The 23,112-nt window shown below is 37.4% G+C and overlaps 1 protein-coding gene across 1 annotated transcript in view; it reads left to right on the top strand.

Moving 5' to 3' along the window:
• Nucleotides 1–23,112, top strand: part of LOC136848126 (85/88 kDa calcium-independent phospholipase A2-like) — a 41,282-nt gene that overhangs the window by 7,888 nt on the left and 10,282 nt on the right. Inside the window, 13 exon segments of the mRNA XM_067120393.1 lie at nucleotides 340–446; nucleotides 1,121–1,339; nucleotides 2,580–2,674; nucleotides 2,677–2,756; nucleotides 3,179–3,421; nucleotides 5,314–5,439; nucleotides 6,039–6,203; nucleotides 12,751–13,025; nucleotides 13,371–13,570; nucleotides 13,729–13,879; nucleotides 21,467–21,652; nucleotides 21,861–22,032; nucleotides 22,741–22,836. Of these exon segments, the coding sequence (XP_066976494.1) occupies nucleotides 340–446; nucleotides 1,121–1,339; nucleotides 2,580–2,674; nucleotides 2,677–2,756; nucleotides 3,179–3,421; nucleotides 5,314–5,439; nucleotides 6,039–6,203; nucleotides 12,751–13,025; nucleotides 13,371–13,570; nucleotides 13,729–13,879; nucleotides 21,467–21,652; nucleotides 21,861–22,032; nucleotides 22,741–22,836 (2,115 nt within the window).

Raw genomic sequence — 23,112 nt, 5'->3', positions numbered from 1 at the left:
AAAACATTCAACACTGCCGTGTTGCAGGAAATCAAGTTGCTATTAATAATTGTAGTTATGAAGTGGCTTTTCTCAACCTAAGGTTGGTAGTCAATTCACTTAAAAAAGTATTTTAGTACGCTGGATTTCAGTTTATTAAATTCATTCAGGAAGTTTTGTTATGATTACAGTAATTTTTTAAGTACAAAAACAAAAATGTTTAACTTTGCCTTTCTATTTCAGGTGTAGAATTATTTGTCTTCTGAAAACTTGAAAGAAGGTGATTTATATTTCTTAATTTTTAACATTTTCTATGGATGAATTGATTAAATTTACATTTATTTATAATTTCTCTTTCAGATTGTATGCCGTGAAGACTCCCTTGTACTTTATGGGCCGACAAATAATAATAATTATGAACTTCTCTTACATAAGCCAGTGGATGACTCCCTTCACAAGGCATTCAGGTAGTGTATGATTATACAGTGACTGTATTGTTGTGCATAATTTGTATGTATGAATGTATTGGCATTGCTTAGGGCAGTCAAGTGTATTGGTGCCCATTGTTTGTGAACTTTCAATTGCCCCCATCCACCATCTTCAGGGTGACTACAGGAGAAATGAAAATGAATTAGATTGTTGCTTTAGCAATTTTAAGGTCCTGTGATTGTTGTGTTATTAATAACAATACCTACATCTCTTAGGATTACATTAGTATCTCCTTCCTTGGACCGTTCTGATTTTAAGATAGTTTTACTGTTCCACTGAGCCAAAATTCTCAGCTCATGCAGAGTTGGTTGGTTCAAGCAAGAAAATTGAGTGAAAATAATTTATTTTCTGAATTATATTTGTGTTTGAATTTTTTTTTTTTTATTAAACTGTGAAAACTACCAAGAGGTGCTCCTGATTCTTCAGCACCAGTAGCTGGAGCATGAGGAATGAATTATGTAAGAAGTGAATGCTTCACTCAGAGAAAGTAGAGCTTGATGTAGTAAGGATTAAGAGATTTCTTTGGTTAAATTACTTAGTAATACAGTTTGAGTGTGATCAAATTTTGTAAGTTTGTTGATGGTGACGATAACAGAATTTTACAAAATGATATTCACATTAGTATTCATGTGCTGTATCTTATCTTTTGCAGCCTCTTCCGGATATCAGACTCCTCCGAGGCTCAGATTCGTTTTGTGACATTGAAGGATGTTCTCCCACCTCTGGCACAGCACATGCCTTATGAAGTAGTCAATCAACAGGCTCTCCAGACAATTTGTGATCTAACTCGTGATCATCCTACTTGGACAGTGGCTCATATTGCCGCATATTTAGGATATTCGAGAATTTTTTCTAACTCGACAGTTGCGAGGTAAGATAGCGTACTCATTTTAATAGTCACAGTTTCAATTTTTCTGATAAAATTAACAGATTCATGAATTGCCAAATGCAGTAAATGTACTAACCATAAAATATGCTTTACTACTGTTGTCTGTTGCTAAAGACAGTACTATAGAGAATCTAATTTTAGTAAGTGATGATTAACCAGATTCCCATTCTTGAGACGTTACAGAACTTTTTAACTTTATTACTCTTAAAATTTATTATTATTATGTATGCTTTTATTTTCAAACTCTTGAGCTAATTATGGTATTTCTCAGCACTTAACCTGTGAAGGTGGCATGTTTTTTTTTATTTAGATTACCAAGCCTTAAAGTCATCTTTGGATTATTATTGGTTTTCCAGAAGGCCACTAAACACATTTTTGATGATTGTTATTTCTTTATAGAAAATACCAGGAGTATCATCACCTGAGTTTGAACACTTAAAAATTAATTAGTTGCCTTGGGAGCCATAAAGGAGCTGAGGTTTGATGAATGAAAGGTCTTGGAGAAGTTCTTTAGATCATAATCTTTCTCCAAGGAAGAATTAGCTATTGTCCTTTAACACTTGCAGTGAAAAATTTAAGATTCATTACACTGAACAACAGGTCACAATATATGAAAATTTTTATGAAGGACTTGCGCTCTAATCCTTTTATTCTTCTGGGGCCAAACTGGTGTTACAGAAAATAAATATAGACACTGATAAGCAACTCAGCTAATTCATGTGATTTGCTCAGCAGACTTTCTCTTGGATTGCAGACATCAGCATTGATTCTTGTAACTTAATGAGACTTCATAACTCAACAATGTCTGAATGGTGGTTTTTCCTGATTTCACCTTTGATTTTTCCAGAAAGTTAAATTGTTTCAATTTTATTTATTCAGAATAAAGTCATTCACTTTAAGATCACTGAGTCGTATTTCACAACTCCTATAGGGTTTGCACTGTCTAGCATTTAGAACTTTTCTTACTTCTTTACCTATAATTTGCTAACTGCACCCCAGCTGTGTTAAAGGTTTTCGAGTGCTTTGCAAGTGTTTTTACTGATGGAGTAATTTTTTTATACATTAAAGAATTTTTGATACAAGATGTATAAAAAATTGGTTCTGTGAATGTCATTTTGGGTTCTATTTAACAATAACTGGAGCAATAAATATTAATGTAAATGCCATGTCACATGCAATGCTGTTAAACCTTTAGTAAGACCTTGTACGTTATGTTTTGAAGGTTTGCTGACACTGCTGACATGGAAATGAAAGAGACCCCATTACATATAGCTATTAAACGAGGACATTTAGATGTGATAAAGATATTGATGGAAAAAATGTGAGTGTTGACGTGACGGATGTAAAAGGCAACTCAGTGTATCATATTGCTGCACAGTCAAATGCAACCATTATTCAGGTGAGGTGATAATGTTTTCTTTTTATTTGTCTTAGTTTATATATTGTAGCATGTACCTGCATCAATCCTAAAAGGAAGGTCCAGAATTTTTTTATTTGAATTGTGATAAGTTGAAGAAATAAGTTGGTATAAAGTTGATCATAAAGTGGAGCTGAATTGAAAGTAATTACAAGCATGTCAACGCATCAGTTTTGAAATTAAAAGTCAGCATTTTGTTTTATGAACTTTGTAAATTGAAAATTTGCTTTGATAAGCAGTGGAGTAAGTCTGAATTTGACATTTTTTCTTAATTACATCTCTGTTGAAATGTTGATTTAGCATTTCATTTTGTAACTATTCACAGGTTGAAGATTTGCTTCATTTAAAAATATGACAAGAAACTAACAGAGCTAAAATTTATGCATATGCATGTCTATTTTTAGCTGGTAACTCAGAAATCTTCTCGCCTTATGGACACTCCTAATGAAGCTGGGAAGACACCTCTTCACTTAGCTTGTGAAGCAGATAAACCAGAGTGTGTAAAGGCCTTACTTTGTGCGGGTGCTGATGTTAATGTCGCAGCAACGCATGATTCAGTTCTGCCAATTCACACAGCAATGGCTGCAAACAGCACGCTTTGTGCCAAGGAAATCATTGCCATGTATCCAAATCAGCTAAATGTTAAAGTAAGTACTGTTGGAATTTTATTTTCCATATTGTGGTTTTTTGGACGCCACTTACAGTACATACATTTGTTAGAGTTGGGTTGTGACCTGGCTTTTAAATCAGCTGTACCCTCAGTTTCACTAAATCATAACTCAGACTTTTCTACCCTTGAGCAAGTGAGAAAATATACAGTATAGTATATCATTTTGGCACTGATTGCAACATTTTAGGAAGCGCTTGCAGATATTTAAGCTTGGAGACATTGCCTTTTGTATTTTTATGAATTGGTTATTCTTCAGTGTAAGTGCAAAGGGGTATAGAAATTTCCATTGGTGTGTTGTCAGATCTGCAGTATAACAGATGGAACTGCCTGAACATAAAATCTAAGAACTGTAATGTGTATCTAATTAAAAACAGCTGGGCATTCAGGATAAAAATACACAACCTGTATTCTCAAAAACTCAGACCTAATGCTTCTGTGCATTTGTCACATTGAAAGTGATTTTTGTACATGGAACTCTTCATAATTATTGAGTTTTAGGTGGAATGTGTGTGTTATTAAAGTAGGCTGAATTGATGTTAAGGTGATAGAGTGGAAACCAAACCATTGTGGGTACTATTGTATGAAAGACTTGTCATTTTAAGTAACAGTAGATTATACCTATTCATTTTGTTTCAGGATGTTAATTTTCACTAAGTACAAATTGAAAGCAAAATTAGTTTTGCCATGTAATGAATTTTTGGGATATTATATGGCTTAATTTACTAAAGCTTTTTTATCATAACTTGTGCTGAGCTGATGAAGCCATAATTTCTCATATATTGAAATAGGAAGGGTGACATGTCATTTGATAGGACATGTTTGTTCATCAGTGAAGTATTTTCTTGTTTGAATCTTATGGTCACTTTTAGGTATATGTACAGTAAATGTTAGATTTGCTATCTTGCATAGCACGGCGATTGATGCAGTGGAATTTCACATATCATAAATTCCTTATTATCAGTGTCCAGATGTTAAGAAGTCCCAGTCAGTTGGATTCATAATAAATAGAAATTGAGTAAATATTCTGTAAATATTGCAATGTTCCAAAATTATAATTGGCACCCTACCTGCTAATTCCAATTTATGTCTCACTATGTACCATTCATATACTTAGAAAGAGACCTGTACTGTTATTAGTGTTTCAAATGAGATGAATGAAAATTGTTTTGTTTCTGTAAAGGTAAATTTTCTGATTGGCATAATGCCTTTCATGAATGACATAAAAAGTAGTCAAGGTATAAGTTTTCAAGGTGTCAGACATTACTGTAGATGTCTAGGTATTTGACAGTGTGAATTAAAGTTGATTATGATTGACAGACTTGTTTTGAACTAAACACTATTAATGGCTTTGTTTTTCTTTATCATTCCTGAAGAGTATGTAGAATGTATATTAGTTAGCCAACTTTATGTAATGAATTGCATCAGTGGTTGAATCTTAAACAGTGGAATCTCATTTGTTCGTATTTGACATATAAGTTCTTGTTTCAGAATAAAATTTGTGTATACAGTGTTTGAAGGTATTTTTTATGTTTTGCTGATGAGAATATCGAATGAGCAATAGCCTAGACTATTTTACAAAAGCCTACTTTAGCTCAGTTACATGTATTGTAAAGAATTGATTGAACTGTAAGTTTAGAGTTTGTAAACTAGTTAGCTTAGCTTTCAATATGCTAGTTATGGAATTCCAAGCTGTGTAACCAAGTATTTGCATTTGGCTGCCAGGCAAATTCTGATTATCTGGATTTTCCATGTGTCCACCACCTTTATGCCTCAAGGCATTCAGACAACAATGACTTTACCACAACCAGTTCCATTTTATTATCGGTGATTTGACTTAAGCAGTGAAGTATCTTTCAATATTTATTGTAGGACATGAAGCATGGAGGAACACCATTACATTGGGCGACATCAAGAGAAATGATCAATGCCATGAGTGATTACGGCTGCAGTGTCAATGCCCGAAACTTTCATGGCCTTACTGCTCTTCATAAGATGGTAAGACAAATGACCTTGCAGTAATTAGCTTCAAAGTTTTTTACTGTCACAAACTTGATGATGATGTTGGGGCGGGGATTGGGGGAGAGCTCTAATGATGATGTTGGGGTGGGGGAGCTCTAATTTGTAGTCTTGAAAGGTGCAACTTACTAAAGTAATTAAACAGAACTTAATGACCAGTCATATGTTCATGATTAAATAACCAAAGACTATTTATTTTTATGGTTTCTTGTTTTTGTGCATGTGAGGAATCGACAGTTTACTGTACAGATTTATTTGAAATAAAAGAAATAGGGAAGAGTTAACATAAAGTAAACCAAGTAAACAAAGAAGTAGTGGAAATTTATTTTTTGGGACAAAATTAAGATATTTTGAAGTTTATTCAATCAATCCAGCAGCATATTCTCAAAGTGTGCAATTTTTTTACTGGTCATTTTCTCTAATATGTACCTGCTGCTTCATACGTGCTTATGTTGCCTTCTTGACCTAACATGAAGTGGATTTCCATTAGTGATTTTATTACAATTTTTGGAGGATTATACATAACGTTACAAGTGCCTTATACCATTTTTTTAAGAACTGTTTTCAACTTATTTCAGGTTGAGCACAATAGGCTTTCTTGTGTAATCACACTATTGACCAGAGGTGCAGAAGTAAATGTCTGTGATAATGATAGCAACACAGCTCTGCACTTAGCCACATCTCCTGGTGTTCTGCAGGCTCTTCTTGTATTTGGTGGCAGTACATCGATTGTTAATAAAAAAGTGCGTCTTTTTTTTTCAGTTGAAAACAGTGTTGTGATTGTAGTATTTTGAGTTTTGAATTTTAAAAAGTTTGTAATAATGTAAAGTTTTCGACTGAAAATTTAGCCAGTCAACAAGAATTGCATTCTACTTGGAGCATTACATTTACTCTAAATAATTGGTGTTTTCTCAAGAAATTTCCTTTTAAAATAGGGGTATGTTTTATAGGCTTGCAAATATGGTAAATGGCAATACACTTGATTTGTGATTTAATTGTTTATTAGAATAATGACAAAACAAATTTTCATTGTTTTAAATTTGTTATGGACCTTAATATGAAGAAATATGTATTGTAAGACCTTTTTTTCACATTAATTTCTTGCAGTTTTTTAAATTAATTTTTTTTTATAGTGTAGTCGCTTGCTTCATCCTCAGGAGTTACCCCTCCATGGTCTACCATAGATCCATGGGTGACAAAACTAATGTTAAAGAGTTCTCTTATAGCTGTTCTCACGGCCGAGTATTGTGTCTTAGTGATAAACACTGTAACACGTGATGGAGTATACTGTATAACGGACTCAAAGATAAGGGGGCACTTTCCCAAATCTTTATAGCAAGGCTGTATACCCAGGTTCTTCCATTGTCAAAACCTATTTAGAAGAAGAAGTGATTAATGCACATACGTAGTCTGCTGTAGTGTCAACAGACCTGACACGGAGACCAAGAACCATTACTCTTGGTCAAAGCAGTGAAGTTTGTTATTACCAGCATTCAGAAAAAATTGCGAAATTTTTCTCCGATTCATTAGCGAGAATCATGGAAGCATCAAAAATAGCAAGATAAGTTCTTGATATCAAGTTCCAGTTTAAATTTTAGTTTTAAAATTTGGATTAAATAGCTAATTTGTTTGAAAAGCCAGAACCCAGCGTTTCTTGCCATCAATGGTCGGCGCTTGTGCATCGTAGATTGATAGTTTGTAAAGCCTCAAATTGTTTTGATTTGTCATTCTAATTGAATGTCTTAACTAAAATGTTCCACAACTTATCATTAACATAGAAAATCCTTTCAGATTATATGATATCTACAATAATCTAGGCAGTATGTGAGAATAATGTAGACTAGATCAATGGTGGATGTTGTCTGTAGCCTACAACCTGGCCAAGCTTATAACCAAGGATTACGTATCCTTCAGTGGCCTAGCTTATAACCTAGGATTACGTATCCTTAAATGGCCTAGCTTATAACCTAGGATTACGTATCCCTAAGTGGCCTAGCTTAGACCAGTGACCCTAAGATCGGATAATAACAATATCTGGGCAAAATAAATCTCTAGCTTAGCTGTAAGGTTACATATTAGTAAAATTTTTTCCTTTTATATAAGCCTGTACACTTGAGCATGATCTAAATAATCCAGGCCTAGGCAGTACCATATATTAAGTGATAACTTTTTACGAAACATCCCATCATTGGACATAAATCGTTAACCTAGACCATGTAACCTAGGACTAGATAAAATAGTAATCTGTGCTGAGATGGTTGCCTACCTTTAACGCTAAATACTAAGGTAATTGTGCTTTATGTAACCCATACCCTTAAGTGTGAATTAAATAATCCGGATTAGATTAGGCAACCTGGGTTAGATAAAAATAGTAGACTAACTACAAGGTAACATATTAGTAAGTTTCTGTTTTTATATAGCCTATACATTCAAGAGTGATCTATAATAATCTGAATGATCTATAATCTAGATTAGGCAATACCCTATGCTAGGTTGAGAAAGAACAATTAAGCCTAGGATTATATATAAACAGTATCTTAGGCTCAATAAAATAACTTAGTTTTTATGACTTGGCAGCCTATTTGTAAGTCTACATACTAGTAGGGTCTTATGTAGCCTATATCCTTAAAGGTGATATACACCTAGAACAGGCAGTAGCCTAACCAGATTAAGTAGGAACCCCTTTTTAGGGGAATATCCTACTACTAGACTAAAACAGTGGTGGCCGAATATCGGATAAAAAGGTTAGTCTTGGCCACAGAAAACCAGATAATAATAGGGTTGTTTTCTGTATAGTTTATATCCTTAAGCTTTAAATAAGCCTAGAATAGGCAGTGGCCTAGAAGAGGTTAAGCGAGAACCCTCTATTCTTAGCTTAACGTAGATTATACTAGAAGCATTAACCCAAGCCATGTAAAACAGCAGCTTGGGTTAGTTAAATAAATTAGTTTATAGCAGTTAGTCTGATTGATATGACAGTTAGAATTAAAATTTCATATAGCCAATGCAGAAGTACTAATAGTATATAAGTAAAACAGCCATATACTGTACAGGTATGAAAACTAACCTAAACCATTCTGGAAGTTGCCACCAAAAGGCTTCCAGAAGATTCCAGAACAATTTTGGTGTTGTGGTCAAAAGTTTTATGAGAACCCTAAGGGAAGCACTCTATGACTTTCTAGAGTGGTGCATAAAAGTGTGAATGGAAATATTGGAGGGATCCAACAAGTCACTTCCCAATGTAATTTCATTATTACATTCTAACCCCTTCTGTAAGGACCTGTTTGAAGACTTGTGGCTAAACTTAAGGAGCAAGTTCACCAACAGAATTGTACAGAGTACACTCTTCTAGGAAAAAGGGAATTCATGAAATAAAAAACCTGAAACTTCCCTTTACCCAGCCCAAGAAGTCTTGCTATGATTAAAAATCCTATAAGCCTTCAGTCACCCCAAAAAATTTTTTCCTCAAAGGCAGGCAGGTGGTCAGAAGGGACAACTCCTTACAAAGGGACAACAACAACAGCAGCAAGGAAATCCTTTTCACAAGGTCTGAAGACCCTCTTATAGGGGAAAAGGAAAAGTAACACCTGGAATGCCTATCAAGGGCAAAGGCACAGGAAGAGGCAGGTACCAATAGGAATTGTATGGTCGGGGGTCGACTTCGACAACACCACATGCAATGGAAGTCTTTCCCTTGGGGACACAGCATTATTTTCAAACGGGGGTGTGTGGGGTGGAAACAGTCTCATCACTCCCTCTCCTTTAAAGGGGTTCTTCCAAAAACCAGACCCCTTTCTGGGAGCCATAGAGAAATGAGGATATTCGCCACCAAGCGCATCTCTTCAGTGTCCCCAAAAAAGATTCCTCTGGAGGAAGAGTGATCCTTGACCAATCAGCATTAAACAAGCACATTGTTTGCCAAAAGTTTCAGGCACTGTAACTATCATTGCCCAAGTACGTTCTGGTCACTCCAAAAGGGACCTGGGCAGCTTTTGTAGCTCTGAAAGATGCATACTGGCGTGTTCCTATTGCCGTTCCCTTCCACCCCTTCCTAAGGTTCCTGATAGGGAAAGATACGTATAGGTTCAAAGGCATGCCCTTTGGGCTAAACATTGCCCCAAGAATTTTTTACAAAATTAGCAATGTTAGTTGTTCGAGAACTCAAACAAGAGGGAATACAACTAATAGCCTACCTAGATGACTGGTTGATCTGGGTGCCCACAAGAAAAGAGTGCTTGAGGAAACCTAAGAGCAGTGGTCAACAGACTACAGTCAAAAGGTTTTATAATAAATTGGAAAAAATCCCACCTCATGCCAGCAGACTCTTTCAGTAGCTAGAACTGTGTTGGGATACTTTTCACAGCCTGTTGTCTTTCACCATTATACTTAAAACAGAATGAGACAAGTCCTCAAAAGGCTCCTTGCACAGCCCAGAGTTTCCTGATGGTAACTAGAACATATGATGGGCCTGCTGCAGTTTGCATCAGTAATAGATCCAATACTCAGATTGCACCTAAAAATTTGAACTCCGGCTATTGCATGCAAGAAAAAAGATGCGAGACTGACCTCATCAAAAGATTAAAAAAAAGTTGGGGAGATACATTGGCCTTGGATCCGGATGGAATCTTTGGCGAAACAGGTCACCCTGAATCCTCAGTCTGTACGTGACAATACACAGATACCACGTTGACAGGTTGGGAGGATATTAGGAAGATCGTCAAGTGGCAGCTACTCTGAGGAATTGTCATATCAATTTCCTGGAGCTGATGGCTGTCTTTTTGTGTCTCAAAAAACTCAAACCTCCAGAAGAGAGAAACATTTTGTTGGGTTTAGACAACATGATTGGAAGGTCCTGCATCAAGAAGCCAGGATCACGTTCACCTCCTCTTAATATGATAATGCTAGTCATCCTTCGGATGGCGCAAGCAAGGAAGTGGTACTTGTCTGCAATTCACCCACAGAGCCTTTCAGCATAATAGCAGACTTTCTACCAAGGAAAATGACAGCCTCAACAGAGTGGATGTTGGACAACCACTCTTTTCAAACAATAGCTAACATGCTTCCACAACCGGAAGTGGAGCTGTTCGCCACATATGGGAATCTCAAACTCCCAGTATATGTGTCTCCAAACTTGGACAGTCAAGCAACAGCAAGAGATGCCTTCCCACAAGACAGGAACAAATGGAGGACGATATATCTTTTTCCTCCATTGTCCCAGATTTCTTAGGTTTTGAGCAAACTTTTAACCTTCAGAGGAACAGCTTACTTACTAGCCCCAAATTGGCCAAACAGGCATTAGTTCCTATTACTTCAACAACAGGCAAAGAGATCAATTCCACTACTGTCCGCTGTTCTATCCCAGACAGTAGGAAGGAAAGTAGTCTACACATCCTCCTTTCTGAGCCGAGACCTTCTCGTATGGATTTTTTAAATATCTACCATGAAAATTACTCGCCCAACATTGCTAGTTACATAGTGCAAAAATTACAAACATCATCTATCTGGCAATACCAGTCTGTAAGGAAGATATGGTTAGATTATATCCATACTGAGAGCCCAGTTAAGATTTCTTTGGAAACACTTTTAAATTTTCTTATATACCTTTTTGAAGACAAATGCCTTGCTATTACAACAATGGTATACAAGGCAGCTTTAATGTAACCCTGCTTTATGGATTCGGGATTGACTCTAATATAGAAGTTGTCATTGCCCTTCTGCGGTCTTTTGCTCTACAAAGACCCACTCCTGAAAGCCTTCCAATTACTTGGTCCCTGAACAAGGTGCTTAGACTTCCATCAACCCCTCAATTCAGTGGACCTAATACAACCACAACTCACATGCTACAAAAGGCGATCTCCTTGATTGCATTAGCATCAGGAGTTCCTATTAATGAACTGGGCTCTCTTAGACGGGGAATATACATCACTCAAACAGCAGACCATCAATTATTGTTGTACCCTGGCCCATCATTCCGGGCCAAGAATGAGGACCCTTTAAGAAGGAAATGTAGTCTGATAAGAAAACTCAATTTAGCAGACAAGACATTATGCCTGGTTCATGCACTTAAGGTTTACCTAGAAGTCACAGCAAACATCCTGGGGGGTCAGATTCTCCTACACCCTAGCACAAACTAACCACTCTCCTACAAGGTCTGAGAATGATTGTAGTGTTTCTCATTAAAAAAGCAAATCCCCACTCCGTTCCTAGGTCACATGGTATTAGGAAGGTAAGAAGATCATTGACCTTCTTCAGAAATGTCTCATTTGAAGAAGTCTCCAGATGCATAGGGTGGTCATCAGAGACAGTATTTTTAAAAAACATTATTGGTATGAGCTTGAACAAATTTGACTACACTGTGTATCAGTAGGTGGCATGGTTAGTCCTAACCCCTAGGTAATACAGCAGAAAATCAGGGGTCTTATTGATGGTGAGTATGCTAACTATCACTGGGAGAAGGGCGACAGTACTACAACCAAACACGGCACGCTTAGATAAGCCACTGTAGAACTACATCCTAAAACATAAGTTCTCGTATAGTGTCTTGTTCTTTGGTATCAAAACTTGAAGAGTATTTGAAATAAAGAATGGGGTTTGAAATTTGTGGCTTGACCTCGGACCAGAAATGTTTTTCCTTCGGGGTGTTAGGATTAAAAATTGAGAGCTTATGACTTTTTTGTCACCTGTCAATTTCTTTGTAAAGCTCCTTGAGGACAAAACAAGCGACTATGCTATAAAAAAACAGGTTTTGACGTAGGAAAAACCTATTTTTGGTAGTCGCTGTTTAGTCCTCAAAACCCTCCCACTTCCCTGACGAAAAGGCATGGGATTTGGGCAAGGTATCATCCTGCATTGACCGACAGAAAGTATTGCTTTTGGTCTCTGAGTTGGGTCTGTTGTTGACATTATGGCAGGTTACGCATGCGCATTGATCACTTCATCTTCTAAGCAGGTTTTGACGATGGAAGAACCTGGGTATACAGCGTCGCTGTAAAGATTTGGGAAAGTGCCCCCTTATCTTTGAGTCCAGTATATACTCCATCAAGTGTTACAGTGTTTATCACCATGACACAATACCCGGCTGCGAGATCAGCTATAAGAGAATTCTTTGACATTAGTTTTGTCACCCATGGAGCTCTGGTAAACCATGGAGGGTAACTCTTTGAGGACTCAACAGCGACTACTATAAATGGGTTTTAGGTTTTTCCTATGTGAAAACCTGTTTTTTAATTTTTCATTTTATGAGCAATGTTGTGGAAAATGTCTTTACATCTATTTCTCACATGTTCACAGGGAGAGTCTGTCCGACATATCATAGCAAGCGGTAGTTTGAAGGAAAAGAACATAATGCTGTACGTCCTTCATGCTGTAGGTGCTCCAAGGTGCAAGACACGGCTTGCAAATTGCACTGACGGATGTTCACCATCTGGTTCTTTTGATGGGGTGCCACCTGAGACCAATCTGGTTTCCAGAAGCAGAATTTCATACGATGACATTCTGGATGCAGCTACGTTAGGGAGAACAATAACAGAGATACAAAGAGAAATTCACTCACAAGCCCCAATTGGGTAGGAACCTAATTGACTTTTGGTAATAGTGGATGGAATGGAATTTTATGTGCTAGTATTGTTGTTTGCTTAAGGGAGTAGTAATTTATAGAATTTTTCCATATTTTACCATCCTGATTCATATATAATTTACAGAATAAGTTAGCATGCTGTGGATCCTTTTATGTTTGATGTAAGTAGTGACTTCATGTGATTGTGATAATATTGTCCACCTTGTCTAGAATCAGTCTTTTGAATCTTTTTATTTATAATCATGTCTTTAATTAAAGCATATAATGAACAAAATAGTTTTTAGCATTTGGTGGATCCTTCTGCATGTCTGATGAAGTTGGTTTCTTCTTGCAGATTTACAACTGTCAAAGCAAGTGGGAGCCCCAGGAGAGGCGGTCGCATTCTGTGCCTCGATGGCGGAGGGATCAAGGGCTTAATTTTGATTCAGTTGTTAATTGCCATAGAGGAAGCTGCTGGTCAGCCTGTAATCAATCTCTTTGATTGGATTGCGGGTACAAGCACAGGTGGTATCCTGGCCCTGGCTTTAGCCTTAGGTATGTACTTTGTATGTACCAGTTTCAGTAAATATCCTATGTTAATATTATTAATAAAGTAACCACTTCAGAATTGAAATTCTCAATACTCTTATGGCTGGCCATATGTTCCTTGTTCATGTTTGTATGCTCAATTCATGAGATATATTTTATTTCAGGGAAAACCACACGGTATACCCAGGGACTTTATTTCCGAATGAAGGATCTTGTGTTTGTTGGCCGCAGACCATATGATGAAAAGCCTTTGGAAGAAATCCTAAAACAAGAGCTTGGAGAACTAACTAAGATGTCTGATATCATGGGAACCAAGTGAGTTATAGTTGTGACAGTTTTCATATTTTAGAATTACTTAGGATGAATCTTACCAATTGTTAAAGTTAGCATTCTAAATAAACAAAGGAATAATGCTTAGCTGACCCAGATGGACTGTCTGTAATCACCAGGTGGTGTTGGAATGTATGTGTTCTTGTCAGAATTCTTCAAGCTGTATCCGTGTGCATACAGTATTAATTGGCTGTAATATTTTGACTGTATGGTTCTTTTTCTTGTATAAGGTATTGTGCTTGTTATACTCTATACGAATGAATTTGTGTAACTTGAATGTGTTCAGCTGGACATGATCACACGGGTAGGGGTAATGAGGCGGATTTTATTGATTTTTTTCTCTGTGTGAGAAAGAATAATTTCATATAAGTAATTATTTTCAACCACAGTGGCCTAGAAATTCAAAATTTGCAGTAGCGCTTCAGTTGTTTTGTGTAGGTGACAAGACCCCCCACTTTAGGGGAAGAAGAGGAACAATGTAGCAAAGAGTTCAGTTTGTTTTCTGCCAGCTCTCGATGTATATCGGGTGTTCTCTGCAGCTGTTCTTCATCATTTTTTGGAAGTATTTTCAAGGAATTGATGACGTATTTGAATTTTGTTGTGGCCTTCAGTGATTAGTTGCCTTGTTAACTATTTAGTTAACATTATTCTAGCTTTTTCTCATAATGTCTGACTCTAGTTCTTATAGCTTTCACTTTTGCAGTGAGGGGTGCAAGACTAGATTAACGAAATCATCATACAACTCTCATTCCAAGTGTGTTAAATGTAGTAGGGAGAATACTTGCAGTGAATGTCAGGACTGGTATGATAAAAAATGGAGTGTTAATATCTCATTTAGTCAAGCTTGAGAGGGAGAAAAAGGGAAATGTGGCCTATAGAGCCAAAAATAGGGCTGATCTAGAATCTGCTCCTTTGACTAGGCCAGTAGAGGATAGTACTGTCCCTTTATCACCAGTTCTTTCTATTTCTCCTATCCCAAGTCCTCCTACTGCTTTACCACATACTCCTGTTCTTGGTTCTCATGCCTTCTGATCCTGATCCCATTGCCAGCCTCAAATCAAGGTTGATTTGAAAAATAATTTAGTTGTCAATGCAGTGGCTGAATTAGGGGCTTCCCTAAAAGTGCTTTCAGAAAAAGTGTCTTCTAATGTGCATAGTGACAGTGTAGTGGAGGAGGTGGCTACTCGTCCCGCTGGTGCTCTTAAGTGAACGTCTGTCCTGCTCCCCAGAACCTGGGAGAAAACATACTGGAGGTCCACAGGAGGTCAGTGGGGTTTGTCCACGGGTAGTCACCCCCTCAGTCGAGCCTGTTGCCCAATCCCAGGTGTCGACAGACGACCATTGGAAAGGCGCCAAAGTGAGAGCCCATCACCTCTCGTCAGATTCAGAAGGTTCCAGCCCTGACAAGAGGTGCCAGTGGCTCTTCCCTGCTTTGTCTCATCCTCTCAAGAGGTGCTCTGATGGCTCAGATCACTCCCCTCTTCCAGTAAAGAGGTATAGAGGAGCCAGTCATAGTCCTCAACCCTCCTGCAACTTTGCTTAGCCTCCTGCCTCTACTTCGGCATGACCCCTGTGACAGGTTGGGACAGCCCTGAGCCGTTTCCACCTTATGTAGAGCGCCCATTTTTGGCGCCAAGCACCCGAAAGACCCACTCAGACAGCAGTCGTCTTCATTTAGTACCTCTCGGCCTCCGAGCACCAGTCACCACCAGAGCTTTTGGCACCCACCTCCAAGTGTCAGTCTCTGGTTCCCAAGCTTGTGGTGCCAACTCCTGCTCCAGCATCTGTTCTTGAGCACGCTGCCCCACTTTTACCTGCCCTCAAGCTCCTGCTTCGGTCCAGGAGGACTCTTTGTTGGAGTCAATTAAGCATCAGCTGTCAGCTAGTATGGGTCTTTTACAGAAAGTCCCCACTGCTCCCAAAGCCTTCAAGGATGTGTCTCTGTCACTGGTTTCTTCAGATGAAGATGTTCTCGATCAAGCACCCTCCCCTCCTTCGGCTTATGCTTCCCTGCTTAGATATCTTCTGGCCAGCTTTCCTGACTTCTTTGCACCGGCTGTCCTGGTTTCTCTAGCCTCGACTGTCCTTATAGGCAACCAGTCAGATGAGAGTGCTCGGCTTCCCAAGTGCAATATCTCGATGACCCTAGTTGCTCTGTTCTGGCCAATGAAGGAATGGTTCCCAGACCTGCTTCAACTGTTAGTGGATTTCCCGAGGCTCCTTCCACAAAAACAGTCTCTTCTCAAACAGCCCTACTTCTTCAGGTTTCACCAAAGATTGTCCACTCTGGCTCTGACAGGATTCAGACTGTCCAGAATCTTGTCAGAGCAAAAGGATTTTCAAAAGCAGCTGGGGAGGCTATTGCTAGATGTAGATGTCAGTCTTCCAGCAACGTTTATCAATCCAAGTAGACAGTCTTCCGGAGATGGTGCAGTCAAGATAACATCTCATCTTCTGAAACATCTGTAAGTCAAATTGCCTATTTCCTGCTCGACCTGAGTCCTCCAAGAAGTTATCATCTTCGACCATCAAGGGGTATAGAGCAATGTTGTGTTTAGTCTTCAAGCACAGAGGGCTAGACCTCTCCTCTAACCAGGATCTCAATGACCTCATCAAATCCTGTGACACTACTAAGCAAAGGAAATCAGAAGATGTTTCTTGGAATCTTGATGTAGTTTTAAAGTGGCTTGCAGGTCCGCTTTCGAACCTCTCCGTTCTCTCTCTAAGAGATCTTACTAGGAAGACTCTTCCTTGTTGCTTTGGCCACGGCCAAACGGATCAACGAGCTTCAGGCTATTGATAAGGGAGTTGGTTTCGCTCAAGGAGATGCAGTCTGGTCGTTCTCTTTTGTTTTTCTTGCCAAGAACAAGGGTTCTTCCAAGCCCTGGCCCCGTTCCTTCACCATTAAAAACTTGATGGACATCATTGGAACGAAGGGAGAAGAGAGGCTTCTTTGTGCGCCAAGAGCCCTTAGATATTACCTACAAAGGACCGAAGAGATTAGAGGGCCATCTGGTCATCTCTGGTGCTCAGTTAGGAACCCTTCTCGTCTGGATCCAAGAGGATATCCTGCCTTCTTTTAAAGTGAAAGCTCATGAGGTCCGAGCTGTCATACCTCTCTTGCCTTTAGACATAATATGTCCCTCTCATCCATCTTGCAGTTGGTCTTCGCAACTCATTACCTTAAGGAAGTGGAAACTGTATTTGAAAATTGTAGTACCTTAGGATCTTTATCCGTGGCTGGCATGGTGTTGGGAGAGAAAGCATAGGGAGCTCTCTTTCCCTCCTCTATCTGCTTGCCTTGTTTCAGGGTGTTGAGCCCAGGAGGAGCCTGGGGGTACACTGTACCTTGAGTACCCACCAGTTTTTTAGTGGTTTGGGTGTGGTTTTTATACAGTGTAGGTGACAGCTTTTTCAGGTTTTTATTCTGGTTCTAGCCCAGGCAAGGGCACCTTTTTAAGCTTTGCTAGCCATATGGCTGCAAAGTTCCCACTAAAGTAGGGGCGACCCATGGCTGTACCGCCACACCACTGCAGGTTAAGATGAGCACCAACCAGAGGCAGTATCCTCCTGCCGTAGCTCCCTTACCAGGTAAGGAAACAGCATACATTGTATCAATACTAGCAACTTTTTTCATTTTAAAGTCATTACTTTTCTTTATGTTTTGGAATAGAATATATCCATGCACCCCACCACCTGCCAGTTTGGATTCAGCTATATAATTACCTGGTAAGTTACTTATATGAAAATGTTATTTTCATAATAAGATTAAGTTTCATATATACTTACCAAGTAATTATAGAATCAGAGCCCTCCCTCCTCCCCTCACACGGACATCAGGGGCATAAATGATTTGAGCTCTTTGCTAAGTTGTTCCTCTCCTTCCCCGAAAGTGGACGGGATCTCGTCACCTACACAAAATAATTGAAGTGCTACCGTTAATTTTAAATTTTTAGGCTGCCGTGTTTGAAAACGTATAGCTATATAATTACTTGGTAAGTATATATAAAACTTAATTTTATTATGAAAATAACATTTTTGTAAGACATTCAAAGATGCGAGAGGCTGTTAGTTTACATAGAGAGTCAGTTAGGTCTGGTCATAAGTCTATTCTATTCTTTCTTTTCGGTCTTTTTCCCCTCTCTCACTCCTGCATTATCTTCTAATCTTATGGTCAGCAACTCCCTGGACATAATAGGAAGAAAAACACTGACCTGGTCAGGTATTCATCTGGGCAGCTCCTGTAGTGGTAATAGAGTTTTTCCCTATGCTTCCAGTGGTTTATCTTGCTTCATCCAAATTTCTGGTAGGACTTTAGCATCTACCCAATATTTAATGGTGTATGCATAATTCTCCCAAATTCCTTAATTATTACGTGTATTCTTCCTTTGCTAGCTGAAAGGTATTTATTACTCCCATGCTTGCCCTTGTAAGTACACCTGCTTTTATTGAATAACCACTGTGTATCATGACTGATATCTTGTAGTAGATATTTCATGAATTATGTACCTTGCATTTTACTTGAATTTGTATCCTTTCAGTTTGGAGTATAAAGTCTCATTTGAGATTGTAGTTGATGCTCTCTTATTATGTCCTTGGTGAGTGTCAGTGTTTTGCAAGGAGTTCATTGAACCTGTTCCACTTCTGTTATGTAGTTGTTCTTACTGTTTACAGTGTGAAGTTGAATATTGTGTTTTAGTGTTATTGTTTAAGTGTTTTGCAGGGAGTTCATTGAATCTGTTCAACTTCTGTTTTGTAGTTTTATTACTGTTTCACCACTGAGTTGAATATTATGTTAGTGTGTGTTATGATAGCTTGAATACTGAGTTTTTACATTATTTTATGTTCATTAGTTTTAGATATTTCCATTTGTTCATTGCACTTCATAACTATTTTTTTACTATTTTGATTATTATTGTTTTATTATTATTATTTTAAGCATAGATACTATTTTATGACTTTTATCTTACATAGTATTGGTAACAGTCATAAGCATTATGGAGACATTACGTTAATGTTATCTATATAGTCTTTTATATACTGCATAGCAGCAGTGTTTCTGTCATTCAATTCCAAAACCTATTTTTATTATATTAAGGTAACCTCTTGTTATATAGGAATTAGATTGTTACTGGTAAAGCTTGTAAGCCATATCTTCAAGGTTGTTTGATACCTAATGTCTTTAATATGTTTTAAGCATTATGGTGCTCTTAAAACTTTACGACCTTAGCCTCTCGCCTTACTTTCACTCTGACTCATGAGGGCAATGTCAGACAGTATGGAACTCGATCAACTTTTGGTTGATGCTGATTGCCCTTTTGCATCCTCAAAGGAGTGGCTCTTTGACCTACTGTTCCTCTAGATGTTTCCAGAAGCCTGCCCAGGTGGCAAGAGCTACTTTAGAAACTGCATATCAAGAGGCTTCACCAGAGCCTTGACGTAATAGGTCTTTTCCCTTTATCTGCCTATGAGTGCAGATTTTAGTGAGGGCTTGTATTATCAACAAGTCAGGAAGCAGGATATGAAGATTTCATGTTTTAAAGCATACAGAAATGTTTTTGAAGAACTTGCTGCCCAAATAAAGGTTTAGGTTCCTAACATAAGAGCACTCTTCACTTCCCTTCTTTTTAAGAGAAATCTTGATGGTCAATCAGTTTTAGTGGCTGGCATGTGGAAGTGCTGCTTGTTGTTTAAAAGATATTTCTCATGAATTTTTACTCACTCCTTAGCTCTAGTGGTGGTGAAGCGTCATGAGGATCGTCTTCATCACATTGTAAAACGTTTCTTTTGGCATTCTACTAGGCATAATACTTTTGAAGTCACTAGGCTCATTCTAATTAATGGTCCCCTGTAAAGCTCAGATCTTTAGGCTCTTCATGTTTCTTCTTCCCAGAAACTTCATCTGGCTCCTTCAGGTCTCTCTAACATACAGAAAGTGGGTATCAGCTGCTCAGCTCCTTTCCAAATTGCTATTCTGGCTAACGTAAAAATAAGTACCTTAATAGATTTATGATCAACACATAAAATGTAAATTTTTCATAAAATCGAACACTTAACCTATAAGGCTTACTTCCAAACCCTGCTGCTCTTTTGTAAGTGTTTCAGACACATGAAGTGAGGCAGCAAGCCACAGGGGACATGGGAAAATCATACATGCAAGCACTCAGCTACTGAAAGTGGCCTTTCCTCCTACTTTTATATTTAGATTTTTGCACATTTTACTAAGAAGCTAATGCTAAAATATTGGGTTTGTATGAAAAATTAATTTGTTTTTAAAAATATTTTTATACTGTTATTATAATGTGACTCCTTGCATATGCTTGCACAAAGTATCCTCCTTGCATATGCTTGCAAAAAATATCTTTAAACTTCTGTGAGGAAGAGTGACTTGTTAACTAAATGATATGCCAAAATAGTAGAACTTTTGAAATATGAAGAATCCTGAAGATTTTGCTGTTAATAAAACTGAAATGGACAGTAAAAAACTTAACCTCCTAGGGATGGGAGGGATCATTTGATACCCAATAATTGTATATGAAAATCTCTGGTGCAGATCATACGATTATTATTTTTCTCCATGATATTTAAATGAATCTTCAGGAAAACGTTTACATCACTTGAATGGGACATATATGACTATATGGCAATACCTCAACTCAGGATACAGGGACATTAGTGTGACTTGAGATTGTGAAGGGGGAATGTACTACATCTACCCATCCCAGTACGTCTTGTATAAATTTGCTCATAAATGTACTCTGGGATTGTTGTTGGTTTTAGTTCTTATCTTTTACAATAGTTTAACTCGCTTAAAGATACTGTGTCTCCCCATCCTAGTACATCTAAATATTTGTTTATAAATATACTCCAGGATTGTTGCTGATTTTTTCTTTTCTTTTACGGTATTATGTGAGCTGTAATTGTAATATTGCAAAGTAAAGTATAAAAAAATGTGAGAAAGAACATGTATAACTTGCTAAAATTAACACATTTTTATGAGTGTCTTGGAAATGTTCACTTTCAATTTTTTGTGAAAAGTAGAGAAAATTTGAAACAATTTTTCTTATACCCTGTGCATTTCCATATCCACTGTCCCTTGATGCTTTTTTTTATTTGAATTGGCTGGCCTTAGTTTGTCTAGTCTCAGGGTATTGTTAATGTATATTTACCCCTGACTGTAAGTGTTAAAGAAATAGAAAGGAAAGTGCTTCACCAAAAACATTTGAATTTGAGAGTTTTTATTCATAGGAATCATGTCTAAAGAGTAGCTTCTGAAATTTTTCATATCTCTTATTATTAGATGATTGTTTCAGTAGTGTACCTATTTGTGCTTGTTTTCACCTTCACGTTTCAATACTGTCAGTAAGGTAGAACATTTCTCATGTGAGAGAGATTTAGTAGCACATTTAAATATGACATCTCACAGCCAGGAAAGGATGAATGAATCTGAATTAGTCCTAAACATTATTCAACAATTACATTTTATATTTCAATAGTGTAATAATAATGAAAAGTAAATCTAAATTATCCCAGAAAACAATATGCATCAGTAATTTTTTTTTATTGAAACAGTGTAATAGTAACTGGAGTGTTAGCTGACCGCTTCCCAGCTGACCTCCACCTTTTCCGAAATTATATAAGTGGAGAACAACTCTTGCGTGCTGAGGGTGCAAGTGCCTTCACACCTACCAAAACACCTGACCAGCAACTTGTATGGCATGCAGCTCGAGCATCAGGAGCAGCTCCTTCGTACTTTAGGTGCAGTATTTATGATTGGTTGACAATTACTTTCCAAATAAAATTTATTTTGCAAAGCATATTTTCAGTCTTTTTCTCTAAAGCAGTCTTCATTTTGTTTGGAGACAGTACAATACAGTACAGTACATGTGAAGACATGATAGAAAACTGTTACCTTTCAAAAAAGACAATGGAAGTCATAATGAAAAACTAATATCTTTTGACACAGAGCTTATGGAAGGTTTATCGATGGTGGCTTGATTTCTAATAATCCAACATTGGACGTGTTGACAGAGATTGTTGAGTACAATACAACACTAAATGCTCTAGGAAGAGGTTCTGAGGTTGTAAAGCCATCTGTAGTACTGTCCTTAGGAACTGGTAAACCTCCAGTTTCAAAGGTGAGTGACATTACCCTATTATGGATGCTGGCATAAGGTAGTTTTTTATGTATGTTTGTGAGTGCTGAATGTATTTAATTCGGAACAGTAGACATATCCACTTGAAGAATAGTTTATGCTTATGAAGAAATGAAATTGCTTAGTGATATTTTTAATTATCTCAAGATAATGTTGATACCTGGGTGCATGGTGTAAGTTAGAAAAATTTCATTGTACATAACTGTACACTGCAATTGTCTCAGTGACTTAAGTAATTACTGAGTTTTCCTGAGATTCCTCTATCTCGATATTTCTGTGTTACTTCTCCTTCAGTTTTGATTTACTTCATATCATGTATTTATGGTTCTAAATAAGATAAGTTTATTTAGGTCTACAAGTACCTATCAGTATTTTCATATTAGTTGTGTCTTTAAGCCTCTGGTGTTTTTGAACACTATTGCATACAGTATTTTACTTTGGAGAATACTTAAGGGAGTATATGTTTGTTAATGTTTTCAAAACTTTGACTAAAGATGAATTTGAAGCCATTCACCAAGGTTATTAGTCAGTCCTATGGGAGGGGCATGTCATCATGAAGTGTAGTGTCCATAAGAGTGCCTTGTATTTTAATGTAGACTTAAAATCTTAGTATCCTAATAAACTAATTATTTTTGATATGTACTGTTTTCTCATCTGATAGTAATGTTTCTCAACTGCTTTTATTTTCAGGTGGAAGCAATAGATTGCTTCAAGCCAGAAAGTTTGTGGGGCACTGTCCAAATGGCATTTGGATTATCTAATATGGCTAAACTTCTCATTGACCAGGTAAGGTACTTTTTGTATATGTTGTGTTAGTACTGAGAAACAGAATTAACCAACAAGTATTATTTTCTTTAATTTATGCTCTAGCATGACATATTTTTAGATATTTGAACACTGTTGTAGCAAGACTCATCACTAACTATTAACATTGAATAATAAACCTTGTTAGTATGTATTATGGTCATGAATATGCACCATAGCACTTAAGAAATTAGCATAGCAGATATTTTAGTGTAGCTTAAACAGGGTTTTTTTTAAAGCATAGTTGCTTGTTTCGTT

Source organism: Macrobrachium rosenbergii, chromosome 18, assembly GCF_040412425.1.
Source record: "Macrobrachium rosenbergii isolate ZJJX-2024 chromosome 18, ASM4041242v1, whole genome shotgun sequence".
Taxonomy (NCBI): Eukaryota; Metazoa; Arthropoda; class Malacostraca; order Decapoda; family Palaemonidae; genus Macrobrachium; species Macrobrachium rosenbergii.
The sequence above is the reverse complement of the archived record's forward strand: the minus strand, read 5'-3'. Positions and strand labels throughout refer to the sequence as shown.